Here is a 25873-nt window from a genome sequence, read left to right as displayed (position 1 = left end):
GTTTTCCAATCCCCAAAGGGGTCATAACCCATAGGTTGAGAACAATAGTTTAAAGGAACTGATGGTGTTTTGCATCAATCTGGACTGAGTTGTTCATTTTCCCATTGTTGCCAGAAATATTCTTCATACTTGCTGAAGCTTTTGGTGTATTTAACGCAGCTGTCTTCTTTTCTCACCTCTAATTTGTGAGATCCCTCTGTTCAATACTGAGTGCCTATTTTGTGATTACTCATCCCATAAACATGTATTGGAAACCCACTGAGAAAAGCCATATACAATTTACCTTTTAGTGTCCAGGACTCTACAGTCCAGTTTGCCATGGTCATGTTTCCCGACCAATGCTGTTCACTGGCTCCCATTTCTCTACCTTTACCTGTGGGTAATTCCTCAGGGTTGAAAGTTTCTCCTTAATGGTAGTAAGACCTCTCCAACTAGACTATAAGCTTCATATGGGATGTGACAAGGCATCTGTTGCTGTTATTTTGTTGTGGATTGCTGTCTGTTTTTTCTGCCCCTTCAAGAGGGATGCCTGTATGCAGGTAAGATCAGGTGAAATCTTACTAGATAAGGCTCAAGTTTGTGATTGGGTAGTGGATGAGAAGGCAGAGCTAAAAGTTTTAGAGACGGGGGTGGGAGGGAGGCAAGATGGAGCCTGTAGGAGAGGATGATGTGCTGGAATCACATGGTTCTAGGAGCCGTAAGCAACTGGGGATTTCACAGATAGACTATTGAGTAATGTAGGGCACATTTGTCCAATCTAGGTATGCAGCTTGTATTTATATCAATTGAGTTTTGAGTTCTTTGTGTGGGCATTTTGGGGGTTGAGGATTTACTGTTATAAATCTGGCTGGTAAATTACAAGCCTCTAGAGTTTTCACATTATGACATTATGGGGATTTGTGCGAGCAGCAGCCTGATTTCTGCAGGCTAGCCACAAGGGGTGGATGAACTGGGAAGTGCTAGGGGCAGCCGGCTAGCCTCAGGAACCATGGGGGCGAGCGAGACTGCCATTGCCAGGGTGTAGCCAGACATAGCATGGGTTGTTTTTTATAATTACATGCTATAGTTATTACTTTTAAATAAAATAGTAATGAATTATTATTTTATTGGCATGAAACAGTGATGAGCAAACTGAACAGTTGGGCTATAGCATTTAAGTCCTAACTTTGGAGGTGCTAGGACATAGCAAATCTTTGTGCACTGCCCATGCTTGCCATTAAGAGGAATGCAAAATTCAAGACAAGAAATCTAGAAAATACAGTGAGAACTTGAACGCATCATGAAGATTCCAGAATCTGGAGGTGAAGACATTTCTCTTTGGAAAATTAAAAGTCTTGATCTCTGTCACAACAAAACTCCCAGGGGATTCTTTTGTTGTTGTTGTTTTTAACCTCCTGTTTTACAGTTAGATTTGTAGGATTAGTAGGGTCTACATGAGTTACTTTTCTTGTTGCTGAGACAAATAAATCACAATAGCACTTAAGGAGACAAGGGTTTATTTTGCCTCTGACTCAGGAGTTTGAGGCAGCTGTTGGCACTGCATCTGGAGTTGGGAAGTGGTGACCCCTGTGCTCAGCTTTCTCCTCTTCATGTAGTCTGGGACTCCAGCCCATGGAAAGGTGCAGCGCAAACTAACCTAACCTAGAGATTCCCTCAGGCATGCCCAGAAGCTCGGCTTGGCTCTTTGGTGATTCTAGATCTTGTCAAGTTGGCAGTATTAATCTGGACTTCATTGGTAACCACCAATGATTCACAACATGTTTTTAAAAAGACATAGTAGTTCAGAAAGGGCTGACTGACAGATGCCTGATGGTCATTTATCTTTGAGAATGATACACAAACATGAAAATGTACTTAGAAAAATGTCTGCTTAGGAACAGAGTGATGACTTCAGGTATTCATTTACAGTATTATTCTGCAAAATTATTACTTATGCTCCTGCCCAGTCTCAAGTGACCAGGGGCTATCTTCCTTTGAGTCTTATAGAATTTCTGACATGGCTTGTCTTAAATCAGAACATCAGGCTCATGATGCACCCTGCCCCTTTCCTGTATGTCACCAGGGATGCCATGTTTTGCTCTCCTTCCTGGGTAGTGATTATAGAAAAACAAAACAAAAAGCCACCAACAGGAAACAACTACAATGATTCATAACAGGAGCAAAATTTACAGTTATGAAGTAGCAATGAAAAAATTGTAGGATTGCAAGTCACTACAACACAAGGAACTATGTTAAAGGGTCCCAGCATTGGGAAGGTTGAGAAGCACTGCTTTAAACAAAGAATTGCTGTATTTTAGATAAATATACCCACTCTTGTCTGTTTCCCCCTAACCAACTTCATTGTTAAGTCATGCATGTTTGTTTTCTCATTAATGCCTTGATTTTTCCCATGCCATTTTGCTTCATGTGAGTCCTTACTCATTTGAAGATTATAGCCCCTGTTCCATCAAGCATATTCTTTCTTACCTATTGCTCAAACACCAGGCTCTGCAAGGCCTTCCTATTCATTTCTAATTATTCATCGAGGTCTCTGATACTTTTTCCATCCTCTTCCTGGTACTTTGTTGCACCTTACTGGCTTTGGATAACTGCATGGCTTATGATACATTCTACAGATCTGTTTCTGTATAGGACACTAGCATTCAATACACAACAGGAATTCAGTTTAATATTTGTCAGATGGGTGAATTTTATTGCATATTTCCTTATTCAAGCATCAGTCAGCAACATAATAGCAAACAAATTCAGAAAGGACTGAGTTTTGTATAAATCCTCACTGTTTAACCTTTCCTTGTCCTTGCCTTGCCATTCCTAAAGTTCAATAATGATGTGGAAAACTCCTATTAGGGGTTTAGTTGATGAAACTCAGTAACACAATTCAATAATTAACACTAAGAGGAATATCTCAAATGGTTGAGATGTGTAGGCAAAAAGCAAACTACTGTGTGTCTTGCTCAAACAAGAGAGTTCACAGGGGCCCATAGACCTTCACTTGCTGTTGAAGGGATCCCCGTGCTTTGGCTGCATAGGCACTGGCACTGCTTGGAAAGCTAAGAAACTGCATCTAATTTCTTCTTTTTAGATGAATTTATATTCTTACATTTCTTTCCATTTTGCCTGATTTAGACTGTTGAAGTTGGGCTGACAGACTGCAAGCTTCATCAGGCAACTTGACATGGCCTAACAAAACCTTAATAAAAAACACATGGAGGATCCCCACCATACCCCAAATAATTCTCTTAGACCATATACAAAGTAGCTTTGTGATCTTGGGCAAATCATTTGCCTTTGACACTTTTGTTTTTATTCCAATATATTTGTTGGGTTAATATTGCACAAATGTATTTTTGTCACAAGTTAGTATCTTTGAAGGTAGCAATGTAGATGCATAGTTCTTTTATTATTATTAACACTCAAGTTCTTATGCGAAATAGTGCCGAATGGTGAATACAAACAGAACCACACATTAGGAATATGTGTTAATAGCAGTTATAAAACAGAGCTGGATGTACGTAATCCCAGCAGGAGGATTGCAAGTTCAAAACGAGCCTGGGCTTCCAGTAAAACCTGATTTCAGGAAACAGAACCAACACAACTCCACACAGAATCTGAACGTGTGTTATGACTCCAAGTCAGAGGGGAAGTTCTTGCTAGGCCTCCGGCGACTTTGGGGATGTCACCAGACATGTGTAAGCACCTGAGAGCAACAGTGGCATTCTCTCTGATGGTGAGGTGTGGTTTGCCCAGGAAGGTTTGCTCCAGGCTTTCACTCCTCTATCTAGAGGCCATGCGATCAGTGATGAGCTTCTGAGCACTCCTGAGAAATGCCTTTGTTTTCTAACAACTCAAAAGAAGGTTTGGCTTCTGGGCTTTTACTGGAAGGAAATACTGTGTGCTAGAGATTTATAGTTGTGTTTTCAAACTTCTTGTTATCAGTAGGTGTTACCAGCTTCCAATCCTCACTCTGCAGAAGACATGAACATGGAAGGCAGACGGGCAGGACATTTGTGGCTAGGTAGGAGTTTCAGGTAAACCCCAGTCCATGCTCCAGAGGTCTGGCCAGTTCTAGGCAGCTTCAGTATGCTTCCTTTCTAGGCATGCTATGTCCCTGGCTCCTGTGTGTGAGGTAGGAGAGGTAAGCCAAGGGAAGACACAGAACTGAGATGGGAAGAGAGCAGGGTCACAAGGTATGGGAAAACAGTCTGAGACTTTTCTTATTTAACATGCAATTTTGTTTTTGATGGCAATCCAAAAGCAGATGTTCAGAAATAGCCTATTCCCTGCTCCCTACCATTTGTGCCTGGCTTCCCAGGGGGGAGCCATCATTTAAAGCATAATGATTAATTGATTCTAAAAGCTATGAGAGATTTGTTTAAAAGTAGTGTTTACTTTTAATTATATAAAACATTTTGAACAGTGATCATAGCCTATGATATGAACCAATGTGTAGAGGGTGGGGTGGGATAGCAGTGCTTATTTTATACTTAAGCTCTGTGTTCTCTGCATGGCGACAATTAAGCGCAGGCTGTGGCCACCCGGTGAGGCCAGAAGACAAAGAAGTAAAGGGTCAGCATGGGTTGTCCCGCTGGCCTTACAAGTCTCTGAGCTTCAGGAAGGCAGCACAGCATGGCAGAGTGAGGCTCAGCATCAAATTTCCACCCAGGCTTCCTGCCCTTGGAATGGAAAGACTGCAAATTACTTAATTCTTCTGAGGCCCTGTTACCCTTTCCATAAATGCCTGGCAAATTGCTTGGGAAACACCAGTTCTTCCTTAGGGAAGGGTGTTTTCTGAAAACCAAGGGTGGTAATCTACTTGTAGACTGAGACTGGTTTTGTGGGTTGAAATTAGCATGTTGAAGAAACAAAACATCAGAATGTATTGCACATAATGGGAAACATTTTCCATGGATATATGTTCAATCCTAATACATTTTTTACTGTGGACTACACCAAAATTTCAGAGGAATTATCAAATTATAACATCAAAAAGTCTTTAGGAGGACTGCTTTTACTAAAATGAAGTCTCTACAAATTTTAAGACATTAAAATGATTCTTTTTAACTAGTTGAAATAAAAATAAGACATAAATCATAGAGATGATAAATTTAACTAGACACTATGGGGCATATTAAATTCAATTTTAAGATCACTTCTGTGTCATATTGAATAATTTATACTTTTAAGTACTTTTATATCATTTATAGTTGATTAAACACTTCTAAGAAATTTCCACAAAAAGTTGGCTATTGGATTCTATTGTGGAGAAATGAGAAACAATTTCTAAATAACTTTAAAGTATAATAAAATTTTAAAGAGGACTGTAACTTCCTTAAGCATTAAGATGGCTAGAGTCAAAAGCCCAATACTGATGGTTCATGAACATGCCGACGGTACCCACATTCCCACACTGGCTCAGCGAAGATGGGAGGCCCCAAGGGTGCAAGAGTCATCTTCCAGCCGCAGCCCTGCTTCTTTGACTTCCATGTGCTGAGGCTGGTATGGCACTGACTGAGGGCACTTTGGGGATTCATGGAATTAAGTATTAAGTAATGAGGAAAATGAAGTAGAGCATGGGAGACTAAAGAATTAAACAACGCTGCCTATCCTTACAATACTAGCTAATCAGGATGGACTGGCTGTATCCAAATTTCCCCAGGGCCAAAGTTCAAGAATCTTGTTTTAGCTGGGTATGGTGCACACCTTTAACCCAGCACTCAGGAGGCAGAAGCAGATGGATCTCTGAGTTCAAGGCCAGCCAGCCTGGTCTACAGAGTGAGTTCCAGGACAGGTAGGCCAGAGCTATACAGAGAAACCATCTTGAAAAGTAAAAGAAAGCAAAAAAGAATCTTATTTTAATAAAATCTGGATGAGTTCTGTCTGCCCTCTGCTCAGGTTTGACTCGCTATCTTAAAGGAGCAGCAAGAACCAGAGAGCAAAGAATGATGATAAAAGTAATTACTTAATGCCCAGTGTGTTTGGCAATATTTCAGGATCCGAAAATTATTCAAATTTTATTTGTTTGTTATTAAAGTCTTAAGTCAGCAGATAAGAAATAAATACTCAATACTTTCCGATCTTTTAATATGGTGTAGTGCTTTGTTTCATAGGAATGCACTGGTAAGACTCACAGAGCATTAAAGGGAAGGAAGTTACAACACAGAGGAAAGGCAGCAACCACAGAAGTCAAACATCAACTCAGCACTTAAGAGAAGCTAAGAGGTAGCCCTTCGGCCCTGCACCTGTGCTCTGGCTGGTGGCGCACTCTTCTCAGGAAGAGATGAGAGGTGAGGGACCAGTGATGAGAGGTGAGGGACCAGTGATGAGAGGTGAGGGACCAGTGATGAGAGGTGAGGGACCAGTGATGAGAGGTGAGGGACCAGTGGCTTCTTCCTATTCCTTTCTTCTGGATCTCAAACCTTTCTGTTTTGAGAAAGACATGGAGTTAAAGTGGACAGGCCTGCTGTGCATGCCAACTGTTGGGTTAGCACCACAGATCTTTCCTTGGGTCTGAATCATAGGTTTTCCCATCTAGAATGTGAGAGGGGTAAAGCGTGACCATTGCAAGGACAGCAGTAGGAGGGGAGACAACCTGGGAAAGGGCAGCAGTGACAGATGTGAGGTAGAAAGCTCCTTGGACGCCCAAGAAGACTGAGGGGCCTCGATCCCTGGGGGCAGGTATGCCAGCCCCTTCTAAGAGTGCCCTGTGATATGATCCTGTCCTCCCCTTAACCCAAGTAATGTTGGAAAATTTAAATTTTCTTTTTTCAACTAAAGAGATACAGGTAGGGGTAGCTAGAAATGGGAAACTATATAAAAAGGCAGATTATGAGAAAAATCCTTATAACCTGGGTAGGATTCAGAATAGTAGAATAGATGGCTATCAGAATCGCCAGAATCTGGAAATGGGCTTGGTGGCTGGTTTGGTAGGTCTAGCATGTGAGGTTCTGTGTTCCTCATCTGGAGAGGCAGGAAAGACTTCAGAAAAAACACCCGTATCACAATAAAGAAACGGTAGAGAGAAAATGGGCTTCTCTTTCTATTTTATAGTGTTAATTTCCTTCCTCAGAAAATACAGATGGATCTAAGTACAACTGCCCTCAAGTTCACAAGTAGTTCACCTGTGCCGTGTAGAGCAGCAACATCCCTACCTGACAGAACGACTCCTGAACTCGCATTCTGTTCCTCCCTATGGGAAGAAATAGTCTACAAATACACTGACCCTCAGGTGTCCACTACATGTCTACACATCTTAGATCCTTAGAGTTATGGATCCAGTTTTCACATTTCCAGGCCTAACCTTTGCTCTTTGGCAGTCTTTAAACTTGACCTGACAGACACCCTCTGCCCAGGCTCCTCCACCTCTAAAATCTCCATTAACACCCAGCTAAAAACACATCCACTCATGGTGGTTCAACACTGCATGGACAGGGAGAGCCACTCCCTAACACTTCCAACAACAGCAACTGCTCCTTAGGTCGGTGCACAGCACCAGCTGGAAGCTTGGGCTTTAACTGCGTTTTTTGTCACTTTGGCTAGGGAGGTCTGGACAGCTGGAAGTGAGCTTCTCCATCATTTTCTGTTTCCTTCTTTGTATCAATTTTCCACCTGTGAAGCCTAACACCCCACCACCAAGTGCAGCTGCAATTCCTGCCACTTTGAAGCCTGCGAGGAGGCCGATGGGACCCCCCACCACTCCTCCGATGAGTGCACCTGCCACAGGCAGAGCTGCCAGCTTGTATTTTGCAGCCTGTAAAAAAAAAAAAAATTCAATTTAGAAATTGAGTTGAGAAAATCTGCCTGTGGTGATGTGCGTTTTCCTCTCATTACTCCTGGCAATGCCTCTTTAACTCTAGGTTCATAATTAACCTCAGAGATTATTCTTGGAGGGGTATGTGTGTGTGAATGTATTCCACAGGTACTGCCATTGCTCCAGACCACAGAACTCAAGGAGGTGGGAGGCATGCTCTAGACTGGACTACACAAAATGATTTTACATTCGGAAGACTCAATCCTCTATCTGGTTGGCTTGTTTAAATAGTTCCAGCAGCCACTGGCTCCCAGCAAAGCTGTGGTTCAGCACAGAGGCTGTTCCACACTGGGCACCTGGGCTCAAAGTCCCATCAGATGGATAATAGACGCCCCCACTCCTCCAGTGCTGCACAGGCTCAGACTTTGTTTCTGCCTGGATTAATGGACTGCTCTCTCTTCTCCCTAGGCCTCTGCAGATATTCCTTCAGACAGCTAAATCCCCCAGAGTGAGGCCACAGTTCATTCTCTTTTGAGAAAAAAAAATTCTCTCATGATAGAATGAATCTGGGAGTAAAATATTACAGCCATTGATTTCTTACACTACCTATGTGTCATTTCTTCCTTATTTCCTTAATTGCTGGTTCCCTCAACACTGAAGGGAGCAGATCAATTGGGTTAATACTAGAGATTCCTGGGAGCCGGAGGACCATTGATTTGCCAGCAGGAGCAGAGTCTTACCTTCTGCAAGTTTTTGGTTCCCTCTTCAACATTCGCAGCAGCACTGTTGACATGGTCTGCAATGCTGTCAATCTTCTCCTGCTGAGACTAGATGCAAAGGAATTATGAGTGAGGGGTCCCGCTGGGGAGCAGTGGGAAGCCAACACACACTATTTTAATTCCTGTAATCAGGCCCCGGGGACTGCAGCCTTGCAGTCTTAATAGTGCTTCATTAATAGCATCTGATAAACCATGTCGAAAGTACAAATTCACTTTCAGGAAAAAAGAGGGGGACTTAATGATTAGGTAATAAAAGGGTGGCACCTTCATAGCAAAAAGCACCTCACACTGGAATTCATTCAAACATACAAACATGTTATTCTCTAAATGAACCTACTTTGTAGGAGGAAAAAAATCCAAATAAGCATTTAAATAAGTATTTAAGCCTTTACATGTCAAGTTGGGTTTGATAACAACAACAACAACAACAACAACAACAAAAGGAAAGCAAATTCAAACAACAACAAAAAAGTCTGTAACTTATCTTCTTTGGATATTTACCTTAGTAATAAAATGCCCTTGATCCAAAAATACAAATTGGTTTCTTGTTGTTGTTGTTGTTCTTTTTGTTTTTGTAAGAATGAGACTACAACTCAGTGTAATCCAGCATGAAATCTTTGCACTTTCGATATGTAATAGGGAGCAATAAAGGAATCTGGGTCTTGAATTTTACTAAATAAAATATAGTCCAAGTTAAAATATTTCCAATCAACAATAATAAAAACAGCAACACCTGCTCTGAGACAGCAGCAGTCATGACTCCTGGGATCTCTGAAGGCTGAATGGAATGGCTGGGGCCTGCCATTCTCCTCTCTAGTGTGTAAAACCACCTCAGTGGCACTCATGCGTGGCTACTGAGCTCTGCTCAGACACCTCAGTCACAAGCAGTCTCCTTACCCTAGAGACAGGATCTCATCAAGATCAACCTATTTAGTTATACACATACATACATGCATACACACACATGTATGTAACTAAAGATATTCAAATATACATATATGAATTCATATATATACATATACATATATATATATATATATATACACACACACACACACACATATAGTTAGTTAGTTAGCTCTGTGTGTATGTGTGTGTGTAATCCAGAAGTGGGTATCAGATCTCCTGGAGCTGGAGTTACAAGAGGCTGTGAGCCACCAGCTGTGGGTGCTGGGAACCAAATTCAGGTCTCCTACAAGAGCAGTGCATGCTCTTGCCTGCTGAGCCATCTCTGCAGCCTTCCATTTTACATACTTTGAAGGTCACTATTATACATAATAAGACTGGCACAAGACCTAGGTTTGGATATTCTGTTTCAAATCCCAGCACTTACATCCACTTCACGAGGACGAAGGTGCTTCTACTTCAGAGAGTTAAAAGGAGGATACAATGAGGTATCCGCAAAGCACAGTGGGAGAACAGAAGCGCCCATCCTGGCTTTTCCAAGGAAGTGATAATTCTTATATTTCCAGTGAAAAGGGTTAGTGAGCAGCAAGCTCTGGAGTCCTCTGTTGCAATCTGAGAAGCTGTGGCCTAGGAGTTTCCACCTCAGAGCCATGCCTGCGAGAAGCCGTATCTCCGAAAGTTCCTGACTCAGTAAGAACAAATAATCAGCCTGGCCAGCGCAGGGACAGGGCCTCGCACACATGCATGTATTCATGTTTATATGCTACACCTTTCTATAATTCTTATGGAAAACACAAGAACAATCTAGAAAAATGATAGAAAATCTCTCTTTCCTCCAAGACTACAATGTGCTCCCTAATCTAAGACAATATATCCATTCAGGCCTTAAAACAAAGAATACAGTATCCTGTCTTTGACTTCACCTTCCTTCGGTTGGTCCTCAAGCCTTCTGAGCATCCTTTACATTATATAGGTAGGTATTACCACTCTACCTATAGATTAAATTCTTGTAGCTTGTTCCTAACTAATCGCCCTGTCCATGACCCCCGCTTCACCATTATAACAGTCTTTCCAAGGCAGACTGGCTAGCAGGAGCTTAGTTGGATCACATATCTGAACAGGCTCCCTCAGGTCCTCAAAGCAATCAAACGCTCTGTACCAGCACAACGTGGCGCTCGCCGCCCTTGCTTGCCATTGGTCCTGCAGGGTTTCCGTAACAGCACACTTAACACTCTGGGACAGTCCACACAGCTCACCATGTCTTGTCCTGGCTCACCTGTTCTGGTGTGCCCCTGGGGCTCTCTGTGAGCACTCACTCAGTCTTCTAGACGATGCTAATGCTGCCTCTGTGGAGGTAGTTTTAACGCTGCTACTTTATAAACCATGCCTCCCTCCCTGGAATACAATGCTTCTTCTTGGAGCTGATGAGGCTTCTGTATATTTCTTACTTTTGCATTTAGCTTTCATGCTTGAAAACTGAGTCTGAGAGTCCCAGCCTTCTTCTTCCTTCTATGGAATCCCAAAAGGCAGAAAGTGGACTTTATATCTATAAACAACTTTGTCAGATATCCAATGCTGAAAGAATCTAGCAAAGTACTTTTTCCATAATATTGACCGACTTGATCTAGAATTTAAGGACTATATACAACAGTTAAATACCATTCTTAAAATTATAATCTAGGCTCAGAGGTTAAGAGTACTCACTGCTCTTGCATTGGACCCAAGTTAGGTTCCCAGCACCCATTTAGCAGCCAAACCCAGCTATCCATAACTCTGGTTTCATGGCATCCAATGCCCTTTTCTGGCCTCTGTGGGCATCGAACACAGAAGCAGTGCACATTCACACATGTAGGCAAAACTCATACACATACAAGCAAATATTTTAAAAATATGTGACTTCTACTGAATTTCTAATCAAAGGGACAGTGACTGATCAGTTCTGAGTCTTAGTTATATACTTACACTCACTAGGAGGGACATATCAGTGACCAAATGGCTCAGCTCAATTAAGTCCTTAAAAGAGAAAGAGAGAAAGATAAAGAGGAAATTACTTATTTTTACAGCTCACAGTTACCCATACATGCATGCATGCATACATATGCATACACACACATACACACACACACACACACACACACACACACACACACACACATTAAACATACCGCTTCTAAGGTTTCCCAGGACTCAGCAGCATTTTGGTCTTGAGGAATTTCAGGCAAGGCATATATCTGAGTCAGACCCTGAGAAGCAGCCTCGGCCTCCCCAGTGTGGAGCGCTCCTAGACGGACACAGGCCTGGTTAGAGTTTCTCCTTAGAAAGGACAGACCACAAACTGGCTTCACAAGACAACTGCTATACAGAATGCATGTAATTCAGTTCAGGCTAAAAGCAAATAAATAAATCAACATATGAAAATACCATTATGTACCCTTGGGTAGCTTATTCTCTAAGTGAGTAGGTGCAAAGGTGCTGAGCAAGACTATACACACACGCTCTGCATGAATGGAGTGAAAGGGTTAGACGTGGAAGAGGTAGCAACGGGGTCTACTACCCCTGGCCAGCATTCCACTGGACACAGCAGCAGCTACAGGTATAACATGTTCTGCTGCTAAATAATCCTTAGGCTTGGACTTAGCTATCTTAGTAGTGAGGATGATACAACGGGTGTCAGAAGCAGAAACAGATGAGGTGGCTCCACAGGTAAAGCAACTGCAGCAAACCTGACAACCTGAGTTCAATCTTGGAACCCACAGCCAGATGAGGGAGAGAACAGACACCACAAAACTCCATACACACACCACAGCATACCTCACACACACATACACAACTCACTCTCTCTCTCTCTCTCTCTCTCTCTCTCTCTCTCTCTCTCTCTCTCACACACACACACACACACACACACACACATACACACACACATCTAATTTTAAAGTAGGAAAGTAGGTTGAGGTTTAGCTCAATGGAAGGGGACTCTGGGGTAAGTAGATGTAGTTATATGTTTGTAGCAATTACCATTAGTCTTTCTTGGTGAAAATCTCATCAGCAGTGAGCACATTTGCCATGCGAATATTTTTGGACATGTTATAACTCTGCTTAGAGTCACTCTTCCTCCACATATTTGCATGATTTCTTCTATTTTTCTAGTTTTTAAAAAGCTTTCAACCCTCAAAACTATTTATTAAGTATTACTGTAATTACAAAGCAGTTTGCACCTCATTTACCTTTAAGTCTTTCTGAGTCTTCATGCTAGTTTTACCAATCTTTCATTCAGGAAATTGACATTTGTTGCACACCTAACAGAGACACAACAGTAGGCTATAAAACTAAGCCCGTAGTGGTGATACCACAGGGCTATTAGCACCGTGGGTCTGATTGAAAAGATAGGTTTTAGAATCCTGGTTTGGAGACTTGCTGTTCCTGCTTGTACAGTAAGCTGCTGTTTACTTTGCATAGAATCTGTCCCTGCTGCTGCCACTGCTACTGTCGCATCATGAGGAAAGCTCGACGGAGCCTGTGGTACAGGCATGAACTGTCAAGTTCAGTCAGCATTAGCTGACAAGACTATGGCACAGGTGAGTATGATGTACTACGTAAGGGTAGGACAGGCCTCAAATCCTGACTCGTGGAGACGGTAGTCAGGGCTTCTGAGGCTGAAGCCTGAGGAGGAGAGAAAACCAGACAGGTGGAGTGGGAAGCGATGCCCAGAGTGTGTAACTCAAGAAGAACAATGTGCAGAGGCCGGAAGCTGAAAGATGTGCAGTCTAGCTGATGCACGACTGTGGGGGGAAGAAAGCAAAGGCTGAGGCTCACTGTCTAAGGTGAGATTACTACCGGGCATTGCAGAAATTTTCAAAGAGCTGTGTCTTTCTCATACGATCACTACCAAGCTATAAAGAGGAGCTGGAGACTGCTGGGAAGCTGGAAGGTGCCACAATCAGACCTTAGCCACAGTGTGAAGAACATCTTAAGGATGAAGTTGGCAGGGGAGAAAGCTGGAGTGGAAAGTGAGCTGGGAGGCTTTAACAATATATCCAGTGCAAAATGACAATCTTCAGCCTTAGAGCGGCAACAGTGGAGATGCAGAGAGGATACAGGAAGCTCTGCTCAGTCTGCTTTAAGCTCAAAACACCTGCCATCATTCATTTTTTTTTATAAATTGTATCTTATTTAGTGTGTGTGCACATGCTTTTGCCTGTGCCATGATGCACATGTGAAAGGCAGAGGACGACTTAACGGAATAGGAGGAGGTTCTCTCCTACATGGTCAGACTCAGGTCTTGGTGGCGAGAGCTTTTACCTAAGCCATCCTGTTAGTCCGAGTGACTAGTTTAAACACATAGTTCAACATTATGTGTTGTCTGTATGAAGGATGAAAATGTGGAAAGTACAGAGTACGACACTCAAAGAGCTTACATTCTAGAAGAATCAGACATAAAAGGGCGATCATAAAAGAGGGGTAGACCACATTAGAGAGAGCAGAGATGACGTTCGGAGGGAGTTCTAATTCCGCTCGATACGGCAGGTAGGTCAGACTTTCTGGAAGAGGTGGGATCGTCAGGCAAAGAGGAGGCGACTGTAACACTAGACAGAGGTGGCAGCATGCACCTCACAGGAGGAGCACAGCCGAGCTACAGCCAGCAGCCGGGCTGTCAGAGGGCCAAGGCGAGCCACGGAAGCACAAGAGCAAAAGGTACTGCAGGTGAGCAGGAAGAGACTTCATGTGGCAGACAACAGCAGGCTCTTAAGGCTGAAAGCACACTCCGAAGTGACATGACTGATCTGATCTACACCTGAGCCACTCATTATGAAACTATATTAATTCCCATCTCCTTCCCAGTCCTTTCTGTTTTCCCAGCCAAGCCTAAAAATGAATATTTTATAAAACGATGTGATTAGTGTATTTTCAAAGTTAACGAATACTTCATTCGTAAGAAAAACTAATCAGGAAGGGTACAGTCAGCTGAACAAAAGACAGCACAAAGACTTATCAGAATTCATACTGATTACTTTTCAATTCTAAACTTGATATTTGAATATATATTTGAATATATCTATATCTCTATATGTGTGTGTGTCACATTGCCTAGATAGGCTCAGGTTTTTTATAATATACCTCTTAAAATAATATTTTTATTTATTTTGTGGCAACAACATATTTTTTAAAGATTTATTTATTTTATGTATATGAATACACTATCATTGCCTTCAGACACAGCAGAAAAGGGCACTGGACCTCATTACAGATGGTTGTGATCCACCATGTGGTTACTGGGAATTAAACTCAGGACCACTGGAATAGCAGTTAGTGCTTTTAACCTCTGAGCCATCTCTCCAGCCCCCACAATATTATATCTTAATCATACCCAACCCAAGGCCTCTCTCCTCTGTCTGGAATCTCCAATACTTCTCACCATCCTGTTTTAGTGCCATCTGTATACATGTGGTGTCTATGTTTTGTATCTTAAAGAACAAAATCATCAGGCAGAGTACATTTTATATCATTATAGTAAAGAGCCAATCTTTTCAAATGTTTAATATTTTAAAATTTTCACTTCAATCAAGATAAATGAATCAACCTATGACCTTTCTTTCACTTTAAATTCCATGTAACTTTGATCAGTGTCAGATGGGATATAAGCAGAACTCTAATTGTGCACATCCTAAAGATCTTAAGCTATAATCTAGAGAAGATCCCAGTGAAATAGGTACAAAACAAGGAAAGATTATAATACAAAATGCCTTATCTAAGAAAAATAGAGATGAGAAGTATTTGACATTTTAAACAAACGAAAGATTTCTGTCAGTTCAAAAAGAAATGATTAGGTCATTTCCATCTCACTACGTACGTCTTGGTTACCACAAAGGTGTCCTTTCTTTTCCATGGAAAACCTTGCTGTTAATTTACAACTCTGAGAACATTACAAATCAACTCAAGGACTGCCTGTCAGGAAAGAACTCTTAATTTCTACAACTTCTGGGGTTCATTTATCTCAGCTCCTGCTTTAGTGCTTGTCCTTTGACTATGAACTCTTATAAACACGTACAGTGTGTGTGTGTGTGTGTGTGTGTGTGTGTGCGCGCGTGCATGTGTGCATGCGTGTGTGTGTGTGTGTGTGTGCGTGTGTGTGTGTGTGCGCGTGNTGTGTGTGTGTGCGTGTGTGTGTGTGTGCGCGTGCATGTGTGCATGCGTGTGTGTGTGTGTGTGTGTGTGTGTGTGTGTGTGCGTGCGTGTGTGTGTGTGTGTGTGTGTGCTTTTCTGGTCTCTCCCTCATCGTAGGAAACCACAAGCACTCAATCATGGAGTATCTACCCTAATGACCTTATATGAATCTAATAACTTCCAATAGTCTTATGTCCAAACACTTAATGTCTCATGGTAAGAATTAAATTCCAACATGAGTTCTTAGAGGAGACGAAGCACACTAGGTCCAATGCAAGAGCAGCGAGCGCTCTTAACCACTGAGCCTAGATTATAATTACTGGCGATACATTTAAATAAACTTTAAAGACCATTAACTCCTCTAACTGAAGTGATAAATAAACTCCCCTTTCTTTCTTTTTTTTTTTTTTTTTTTTACCTTGTGAACAGCAAAGGTTCTACCAGGAAGTACAACCTAATCCCTAACAGACATGACCTCTCTACTAACCTTCATGGCGTTAGTAGTGTTTCACTACAAAACTAAATAAAAGGCATTCCTTAAACTTTCAAGTTTTGACACCTTAAAAATGAAATTAATTTACTGATCATCACTGAACATAAACCAATCTATCTAAATAAAATGACTTCTAATTCACACCTTAATGCAGAAGAGGACATTCAGATTACAGTCAATGGGAGATGTAGCTTCTGAATATTACCAGACAAAACCAGTGCTGTGTTCTGCACAACCATTCAGTGCATGCAGACACCAGTGGTAAAACTCTAGTAACACATCAAATTCTACACGCTGATCTAAAGTTCCCAGCAGCTTTAAGGTTGAGAGTTTTTCTTTTGAAGATATTTGTTGAAAATGGACTAAAATTCCCTTCCTGCTGTGCCAATGAAATACATGTCCTGGATGTGGAGATGGGAAGACAGACAGAAGCTGGAGAGATGTGCTGCCCCACCCTGAATGCATGAGCCTCCATTCTGAACACAAATCAGCATCCCTCTTGATGAGAGCAAGGAGAGGGATGTGAAAGTCACACATGAGCCACGAGGGAACTTCCCATGTCAAGCAGGCCTGGCAGAGACTGGCTAACGGAACTCTCAGAATCTGGACAACAGAAACAGCACAAACCACAGCTCCCCTAAACTTCCTTCAGTTCCCAGAGAACATTAGATGCCCTACTCTACTCATTATCTCCATCCTTAAATGGAAGCTGTCTTTGTATTGTTTATCTCACTCGTGGAGATGTGGCAAGACCACTCCCGAATCTCTGCTTCCAACCAATGTGTTTAGAATCAGATCCGTAAAGCATTTTAAGGCATGTAACGTTCATGCAAACAGCACACAGTTCTATGTACAGGCTGCCACTACTATAATGGGTAAGCAAAGCAAAAATAAGGAGAAACTAGAGCATAAACCACGCAGACAAAACCACGCAGAGTGACAGGAGGCCACAGCTAGCAGACAGCCACAGCACATGCGCAATCCTGCTCCACCTTAGAAGCCCATGAAGGTTCATGCCTGTGTCCCTCTCATCATTCCCCTCTGTTAGTAGAGTTTCTACACTGAAGGCGACCGAGTAGTCGCTTCCTCTGTGAAATGCTCAGGTGCTGTCAGAGCCTGCCTTGCATGGACAGTGGACTTGGGGTGAGACAGTGAGCAGTGAGAACCCGAAGTCTTCGCTTGCTCAGTGTCAGTTACACCTTAGGCACATGGCCTTAGTTACATCTGCACTGTGCTCTACAGAAACAATCATATGCTCAGACCATCTGACAGTCCATCAATCTAGAGGTTTGAGAATCAATATAGTTGAAAGTTAGGTTCACATGCTGTTTCTTGCATCCATCTTCTGTCTCTGTCCTAACTGTTTTCATTTCTTTAATACACACATTTCCTCCGATTCTGCCAAGTCTTGGGTTTCACACTAGCCTTCCAACTGTAGCAAAGGGTAAATGACAGGGAGTTAGTGGGTGACCAGGTAACTCCCCATTAATATATACTCAAGTGTACAAGCCACAAATAGTTGCACTTGCATAAACATACACAATGCAATGATAAAATACAAATTAAAGCACAATATGTTACTATTGTGAGAGAAATCCTGGATGAATTCAAGTATCTGGCTTCAGATGCAAACATGAGAGATAAGCCACTTGAAGCTAAATGATAGGAAGCTGGCGCCAACTCCTCTTTCCAGAAAACACTGTTATCGTCACTGTCACTGCTGTCAGCACTGCCATAAGGTCTCGGTATAGAAACTAGTCCATCAACACGTGGGCAGAGAAGGCCCAGGGAGCAGCAGCTCTTACTCCATGTCAGGAGAAACCTCCTCTGCACCAATATGGTGGTGATCACATGGAACTGTGAAAAGAACAATGACAAACTACCAAAAAGCATGACCCCACACATTCTCTAAGGGCTGAGTGCTTACAGTTTACCACTACCTACGCAGAGAAGTGACTGAAGCACGTTTTTCTTTTACTTTATTTTTGGTTTGATTTGGTTTATAAGAAAAGGCTTGTGTAGCCCATGGCCTTTAAGTCCCAACTGCCTACCCTAGCCCAACTTCCCAAGTGCTGGACTGCACATATGCAGCACCGTGCCCACCCTAGCCCAACTTCCCAAGTGCTGGACTGCACATATGCAGCACCGTGCCCACCCTAGCCCAACTTCCCAAGTGCTGGATTGCACATATGCAGCACCGTGCCCACCCTAGCCCAACTTCCCAAGTGCTGGATTGCACATATGCAGCACCGTGCCCAGCTCTGTTGCAACATATCTGAAATGAAGACGAAATTGTCCATGTCATGGATTTACTTATTGTTTGTATTTGTAATACATCTATGAACAGTTCACTATGTGCAAAGCACTGTGCAAGTTACAAAGACTACAAAAAAAGGTTACCCCAAAACTGTGCTAGGCAGCCTAAATTTTCTGCATTCCCTTGCAAACTACTGAATCATTGGCAGTGAACATGCACACATTTTAATTTAGAGATAGGGAATGGTAACAAGAGTGGTCTAGTGGATAAAAAGGAAACCTGGCCAGTTACAGTTCCCTTAAGTTCTCACTTTAACTTCTAATTCTTTTGTAGCCCATATTTTTCATAAGGATTAAAAGTCTCTTTAAATGTATAAAGTATGAAATGTAATAAATTAAAAATAAGAAGCTGGGTGTGGTGGCGCACGCTTTTAATCCCAGCACTTGGGAGGCAGAGGCAGGCAGATTTCTGAGTTCAAGGCCAGGCTGGTCTACAGAGTGAGTTTCAGGACAGCCAGGGCTACACAGAGAAACCCTGTCTCAAAAAACCAAAAAGAGAGAGAGAGAGAGAGAGAGAGAGAGAGAGAGAGAGAGAGAGAGAGAGAGAGAGAGAGAGAGAGAGAGAGAGAGAGAGAGAGAGAGAGAGAGAAACAATTACAACAGAAAAGGAAACAAAAGCAGCAGTTATAAAATAAAGCTGACACACTTCACAAATTTAAGTTTTGGTGATTAAACTTTTGGCTTTAAGCTTCCTAGGAGATAACTTAATTACAGAAATTACAGAAACCTTATTAGTTATTCCACTCACTACTTATAAGACTTAATCTAAACCAAACCTCCAAACCAAATAAAACACAGCTACTTTCAAGTACAATGATGCCAATTTTTTCTGCATAAAAGATACTAGCATTGTGTCACCAAGGATTATCAAATACACCCTTAGAAATGATGTAACTGTGTTCACAGGACTGTTTCTTAGAATATTACTTCACAAAAGTTCTGGACAGCATGAACACACCATAGACTCTTCATATTATTAGGAGAAAAACCCAACAGTGACGTCAGAGCCTGATGAAAACAGCTCCTGTCTACTCTGCACACAAGGACAGCTACTGGACAGCCTGCCCTGCACTGCAGAGCAGAAAGGTGCACACTGCACACAAGGACAACGCTATCTTTAGGAGTAACTTAAACTTCTCTTTTCACCTCAAGCAAGCAGGTACTAGAAGCTGCAAAGTTCCAATCCACACAATCTTATCTTGCAAAATTTCCAGGGTACACATGTCTGGTCTGTTTGGAGTTGGCTTAGCAAGACAACAAGGATTCACAAGGGCCTCTCTCTTCTCATCCCACCTGAGGAGGCCCTGTGCCAAGTAGGTAAAGAGTGAGACATACGTTACCATCGACCGTTGTGGATCTGGTCAGAGAAGGCTGAAGTAACACTTCTTCGTCCTTGACTTGTTTCTTGAGTTCTTCAACAGATTCTAAGTGGAGCTGGAGGAACTCTGCTGTAGCTGTTGCTGCTGCTTCTTTGACAGGATCTATCATTCGCTTCAAAAGGACCAGATCATCCTTGTGCACTTTCAAGCAAAGCTTCTCCATTTCTCGGATATTGGAGCGCAGTTGCTACAAATGAAAAAGAGAAATATTACTAGTACCATCTCTCAATATAAATCCTATTTCTTCTCAGACTAATTTGCTATAATGGTCATGAATAGAAATGATTACAAATTGTCTTCTACAGGGACATACAACTTTTCAATTTCCCTCATCTCTCTCTTGGCTAGACTAAAATCCATGCCCTTAAACTTTGAATTTATGTAGTAACTTTGCCTTTATTGCATGTGACTACTATACAATAAATGCTGTACAACTAGCATTTATCTTGTGGGGCAAATATGGAACTAAAATATTCTAAACATCCAAATGTATTGCTAAAGCACAAATATGGTCTATAATTTCTAAGACAAGTATATAATTCCAAAATGAGTAAAGTAAAAGTGAAAATGAAACAAGAACCATCAAGCAGAAGAAAAACACATATAATATTTGCTAGAAACTTGGCTCAGCAGGTAAGAGCACTGCCTGCTCTTCTAGAGGGCCCAGGTTCAATTATCAGCACCCACATGGCAGCTCACAACTGTTTAGACTCCAGTTCCAGGGGATCTGATGACCTCTTCTGGCCTCCATGGGCAAGCATGTGGTATATAGACATACATCCTATATATAAAATTTAAAAAATAAAATATTAAAAAGAAAGTATATAATAGAACAAAGATATAATCACCAATTATATTAAATATTATTTAAACAAATATTAATTATAAAATAAAGATTACTTTCAGATAGGATACATAAACAAAGATACATTTAAAACATAAAACAAAATGGCTCAAACTATGAGTGAAAAAAAAGAAAAGAAGAAAAAAGAAAGGAAGGAAATATATAAACACTAGAACTCCTCTCCCAAGAACAACCTACTACAGGAACATTACTGTCAAATAGTCCCTAAAGTTAGCCCATCACTAGAAATAGAGAATCACTTTATAATAAGATTCTCTTCAGAAATATATAATAACACAGAGAGACAGACAGACAACATATAATACAAAAACAGACAGAAGCACAACTGTTTTCCTCCTGCATGTGTATGTGTGAGTATACAAGTTTGGATGTGTGTGGGCACATGTGTGTGCTGATGTATATGTGGTGGGACTCAAATTTGATATCAAGTATCTTCCCTGCCTGTTCTTCACTTTAGTTTTTGAGCCCGGGTCTCTGAGTGAACTGGAGTACACTGATTCCAGCTTCCCCAGCCAGATGGCTTGTTCTAGGCATTCCCTGCCTCTGCCTTCTGTACTAGGGTGACAGGTGGCCACCATGCCTGCCTGTCTTATGTGAGTTTTTGGTAACTGTGGTGGTTTGAATGCTTGGCCCAGAGAGTGGCACTATTAGGAGGTGTGTCCTTGTTAGAGGAAGTATGTCACTGTGGGGGTGGGCTTTGAGCCCCTCCGCCTAGTTGCCTGTGAGACAATCAGTGATTCTCCTGGATGCAGTTAGATTAAGACATAGAACTCTCAGTTCCTCTAGCATCATGCCTGCCTGGATGCTGCCATGCAGCCCACCTTGATAACAGAGTAAACCCCCAAACCTGTAAGCCAGCCCCAATTAAATGTTGTCCTTTATATGCGTTACCTTGGTCATGGTGTCTCTTCCCAGCAACAGAAACACTAAGACAGTGTGTAAACATTGCTTCTAATGTTTCAGTGGTAAATGTTTTTATCCACTGAGCCATCTCTCCAGCCCAAAAATTTTAAAGAAATCCATGATCATAATGAAAGGTCTTAAAAGCTGCAGTAGCTAACAGTAATTAGCAAGGGTGTGTTAGGTAAAGAGTGTTTCAACAGTAAGATTAACACAACTTGATTTCAGTTGCTTAGAACATTAACCTAAAAAACAAAATATGTATATAAAAAGCAAACCATTAAAGCAACTTTCACAAATTTCAAAAACATTGACATACACAGCATGCTTTCTGAGCATAATAAAGTTAAATTTGAAATCATTAATGGAAACACACACACACACACAGTATATGTCTACAAGGAAAAAAGATAGTTCTAAATAGTCTGTAGGTAAAGAAAGAAGTCAATATGAAAATTAAAATGCTATGGCCTGAATGTAAAGAAAAGTAATACATGTCAATGTGTATAGTGTTCTGTAAAACAAGACCAGGCAGTGGTGGCGCACGCCTTTAGTTCCAGCACTTGGGAGGCAGAGGCAGGCAGATCTCTGAGTTCAAGACCAGCTTGGTCTACAAAGTGAATTCCAGGACAGCCAGAGCCACACAGAAAAACCCTGTCTCAAAAAAAAAAAAAAAAAAAAAAGATAGAAATATAATCTGCTTGTGGACGTTGTACATCGTGGTGCGGAGCCTAGTGCGCACCACGATGTACAACGTCCACAAGCAGCTCAGAGCCACACAGAAAAACCCTGTCTCAAAAAAAAAAAAAAAAAAAAAAGAGTTAGAAATATAATCCTCCAACTACACATACATTAGAAAATGTAGTGTGGAGTTTGGCTACTTTGCTTTATGCTCCCAGAGGGTCACACGTTCAGCTGCCAGCCCTGTAGTTATTTGGATACACAAATGAAAGACAGACAGACAGACAGACAGACAGACACACACACACACACACACACACACACACACACACACACACACACCACCTTCATAGCAATTCTTCTCTCTCCTCCCCTGCGTCCTTGCCTGTGCTTTTGCCCCTGGTCACTGGCATCTTTATTGATCAATCAAAACCAAATTGGAGACAAAGTTCTTCAGTGCTTGGACACACAAATTCCTGATTAAATCAAAACATCAGAACCAATCCCCAACAAGAAAGAGGGACTAGGCAGTCCCTGAGGATGCCAGTGACTTTCAGCTGGGTAGGCCCCTGTGGTGTTTGAATAAGAATAGTTTACATAGGCCAATGTATTTGAATGCTTAGCCATCAGGGAGTGGCACTACTTGAGAAGGATTAGGAGGTGTGGCCTTGTTGGAGTAGGCCTGGCCTGTGTGGGGAAGTGTGTCACTTAAGATAGGCTTTGAGGTTTCAAAAACCTAATTGAAGCCCAGTGGTTCTCTGTGTCCTGGCGCCTGGATCAGGGATGTGGAGCTCTCAACCTCTGCAGCACCAAGGCTTCAGTATGCTTCCCACAATGATGATAACCTCTGAAACTGTAGCAAACCCTGATCAAATCCTTCTCTTACAAAAGTTGCCTTCACGGTGTTTCATCACAGTGCTAAGGCAGCTCCTTCTTCTTTCTCTTCTCTTCGGTCTTTTTCTTTCAGAGGCTTGCCAAAGCCCACTCAGGCTTTTAAATTCCCTAACACTCTGCGCTCCCCCGACCCATGAGAAACCAAACTTAGCCCCCATTCATTCAGCTGACATAGACTGCTTTTTCTGGGCATCTGTTTTACGTTCATTTGAAAAACAAGAAAAGAAATTTCAGACATTAGCAAGCTAAATGTCCATCTCAAAAACCTAGAAAATACAAAAACCAAGGCAAACATAAAAAGAAGAAAATGACAAAGATGTGAATAAACTTAAGGGATACACCACAAATTAAGAATGCCAAAATTATTTTTGGAAAGAGTAATAAAATTGATAAACCTCATAAAAGTAGTTTTAAAAATAGATACAAATAACTAAAATCATAATGAAGGGGCATCACTACAACTGTAAAGAATTACAATTATTATCATTAATTATGAATAAACTGGCCATGGTGGTGCACCTCTTTAATCCCAACACTGGGGAGGCAGAGGCAGAAGCAGAGGCAGACACATCTCTAAGTTCAAGTCCAGCCTGGTCTACAGAGTAAGTTCCAGGACAGCCAGAGCTACACAGAGAATCCTTATCTTCAAAACAAAACAAAACAAAACCCAAAACAAAACAAAACAACAGCAATAAAAAAGGAAATTATGAATAAATTTATGCCAATAAATCAGAAGAGTTAGATGAAATGGATAAATTTCCATAAAACTATAATTTATGAAACTGATAAAATCAAAACCTAATGGTCATTTAAATATTATTATTATTTTAGATAGGGTTGCAACCAGCCCAGAGGAGCCTCATATTTGCTATACAGCTGAGGCTGACCTTGAGCTTCTGGATCCTCCTGCATGCAGAGACTACATGCACTGCATACTATACTCAACTATGATGCAATAAAATAATGTATATTTTTGAAACTCTTCTGCTTCTCTCTTCCCCATGCTAAACAACAAGTAATCAACCTGTTTTTAAACAACAGACCAAAACCAGCAGGAACTGTCACTGGCCAGTTTTACCAAATATTGTAGAAATTATGCAAATCCCCCATGGGAATGGTCAAAGGCCTTGATATCAAAACTCAACAAGGAAAGAAAATATCCAGAGCAAACTCACATACTCTCACAAACAAGGTACAGAATGTCTTAGGGAAATGTGGCAATTTAAATATGGCAGAACATAATACAGCAACAATTAGTACTGAACAGACCCACTTTAAGACATGGATTAGAAGGTACTGTTACAGGCAACAGAAGTTAATTGCAAGCCAGTCACAAAGACACAGTCTGCTTAGTTCAGTCTCTATAGTGTGCTCTGAAGCAGACTGAATTAAACGCAGTCTGAAGGACTCATTTGAGGCAAAATTATACAGAGACGATAGTAAGTACCCACCATGAATGTCAGGATGGAGATGCCTCTAGTGGGAGGACAGTGGTAACTAAGACGAGGCCATGGAGCCTTCTAAAACGCTCACAGCTATCTGCTGTGGTACATGAGTACCTAAGTGTAAGTGTTCAGGAGTATATCATGCTTAAGTACTCTGCAGTATATATACTAGTGTTCAGAGTTTAATGTTTTTAGAGAGGAGATTTACACCAATGGAAGTGATAATGAACCTGAAGCCTGGCATGGTTGAAGCACCTGTGTAGAGATGGATGCAGTGAGCTCTGATTGTGTTAGTGGCTATGAATCTTCCTTCTTTCCATGGGGGAGGGAATAATGGAAGCACTACTTCTTTGGGACAAATTCTGACATGCCAACATAAAACCATGTGGTAGGAATAAGCTCTGTGAGAGGGCACCCACGAGTGTGGAGACTGACAGTCGGCTGAGAGAAGAGTCCTGTGGTGAGTGAGTCCTAGGGAAAGTTAACTTCATCAGCTTTGAAGAAAAAGCCTGGATGATGCCACTGCATACATTATACTACGATAAGATTTGTTTCTTTGAAAGATATTCTTTCATCTTGTAAAAGGTGAATTTATGATACTATAACAGCAAATATATAGCACCTGAGAAAAGTGCCACCTAAGGAATCTAGTATGACTGTGTAGGGTACAGTATGGAAGGTGCAGAATCTTAAGACACTTGCCAGGAAGGGAGTAGGGAGGGAGGAAAGTCAAGGGGACCCAAAAAGCGGTGTGAAACAAGGAGAGTCATGCAAGGAAGAGCCAGAATGAGCGGAGGCTGGTGAAAAAGTTAAGAACAATAAAAGGATATAAAAATACATGTATGGCAAGTACAAGAGAGAGGCTCAGGCCCACTGTGTGGGGCAGATGGTGTAATGCTAACAGATGATACAGAGAGCAGAACCACATAGCTCCTGTTTTGCTTTTGATTCTGTATTAAGGAAAATTTCAACATTGAAAGGAGGGTAAGAAACACACTCAAAGGAAATCTGTGTCACTGCAGAGATCTGGATAGACGTCACAAAGGAGTAGCCTGGTGTCCTTGAAAGACAGTTTTAGGGATCTAGGACATAGGGAATCAAAGCCCTCTTGGTCTTCACTTCAGCAGCAGCAGAACACATAGCTTTCCCATATCCAACCGCACTGAACAGAACACATAGCTTTCCCATATCCAACCACACTGTACAGGACACATAGCTTTCCCATATCCAACCGCACTGAACAGAACACATAGCTTTCCCATATCCAACCGCACTGAACAGGACACATAGCTTTCCCATATCCAAC

The 25873-nt window shown here is 41.6% G+C and overlaps 1 protein-coding gene across 4 annotated transcripts in view; it reads right to left on the bottom strand.

The window, feature by feature from the left end:
* Positions 1–7023: 7023 nt before the first annotated feature.
* Stx17 (syntaxin 17) overlaps positions 7024–25873 on the bottom strand; it is a 46665-nt gene continuing 27815 nt past the window's right edge. For all 4 annotated transcript variants that reach the window (XM_029540441.1, XM_029540440.1, XM_029540442.1 and 1 more), the window contains 5 exons: positions 19744–19969; positions 11598–11713; positions 11395–11445; positions 8488–8574; positions 7024–7747 (listed from right to left, as the gene is read on the bottom strand). In XM_029540441.1, the coding sequence (XP_029396301.1) occupies positions 7508–7747; positions 8488–8574; positions 11395–11445; positions 11598–11713; positions 19744–19969 (720 nt within the window). In that variant the 3' untranslated portion in view covers positions 7024–7507. The remainder of the gene's footprint in view (positions 7748–8487; positions 8575–11394; positions 11446–11597; positions 11714–19743; positions 19970–25873) is intronic.

The sequence above is a fragment of the Mus pahari genome, chromosome 6 (genome assembly GCF_900095145.1).
Source record: "Mus pahari chromosome 6, PAHARI_EIJ_v1.1, whole genome shotgun sequence".
NCBI lineage: Eukaryota > Metazoa > Chordata > Mammalia > Rodentia > Muridae > Mus > Mus pahari.
Note: the sequence above shows the minus strand (reverse complement) of the source record. Positions and strands in the feature narration are given on the sequence as shown.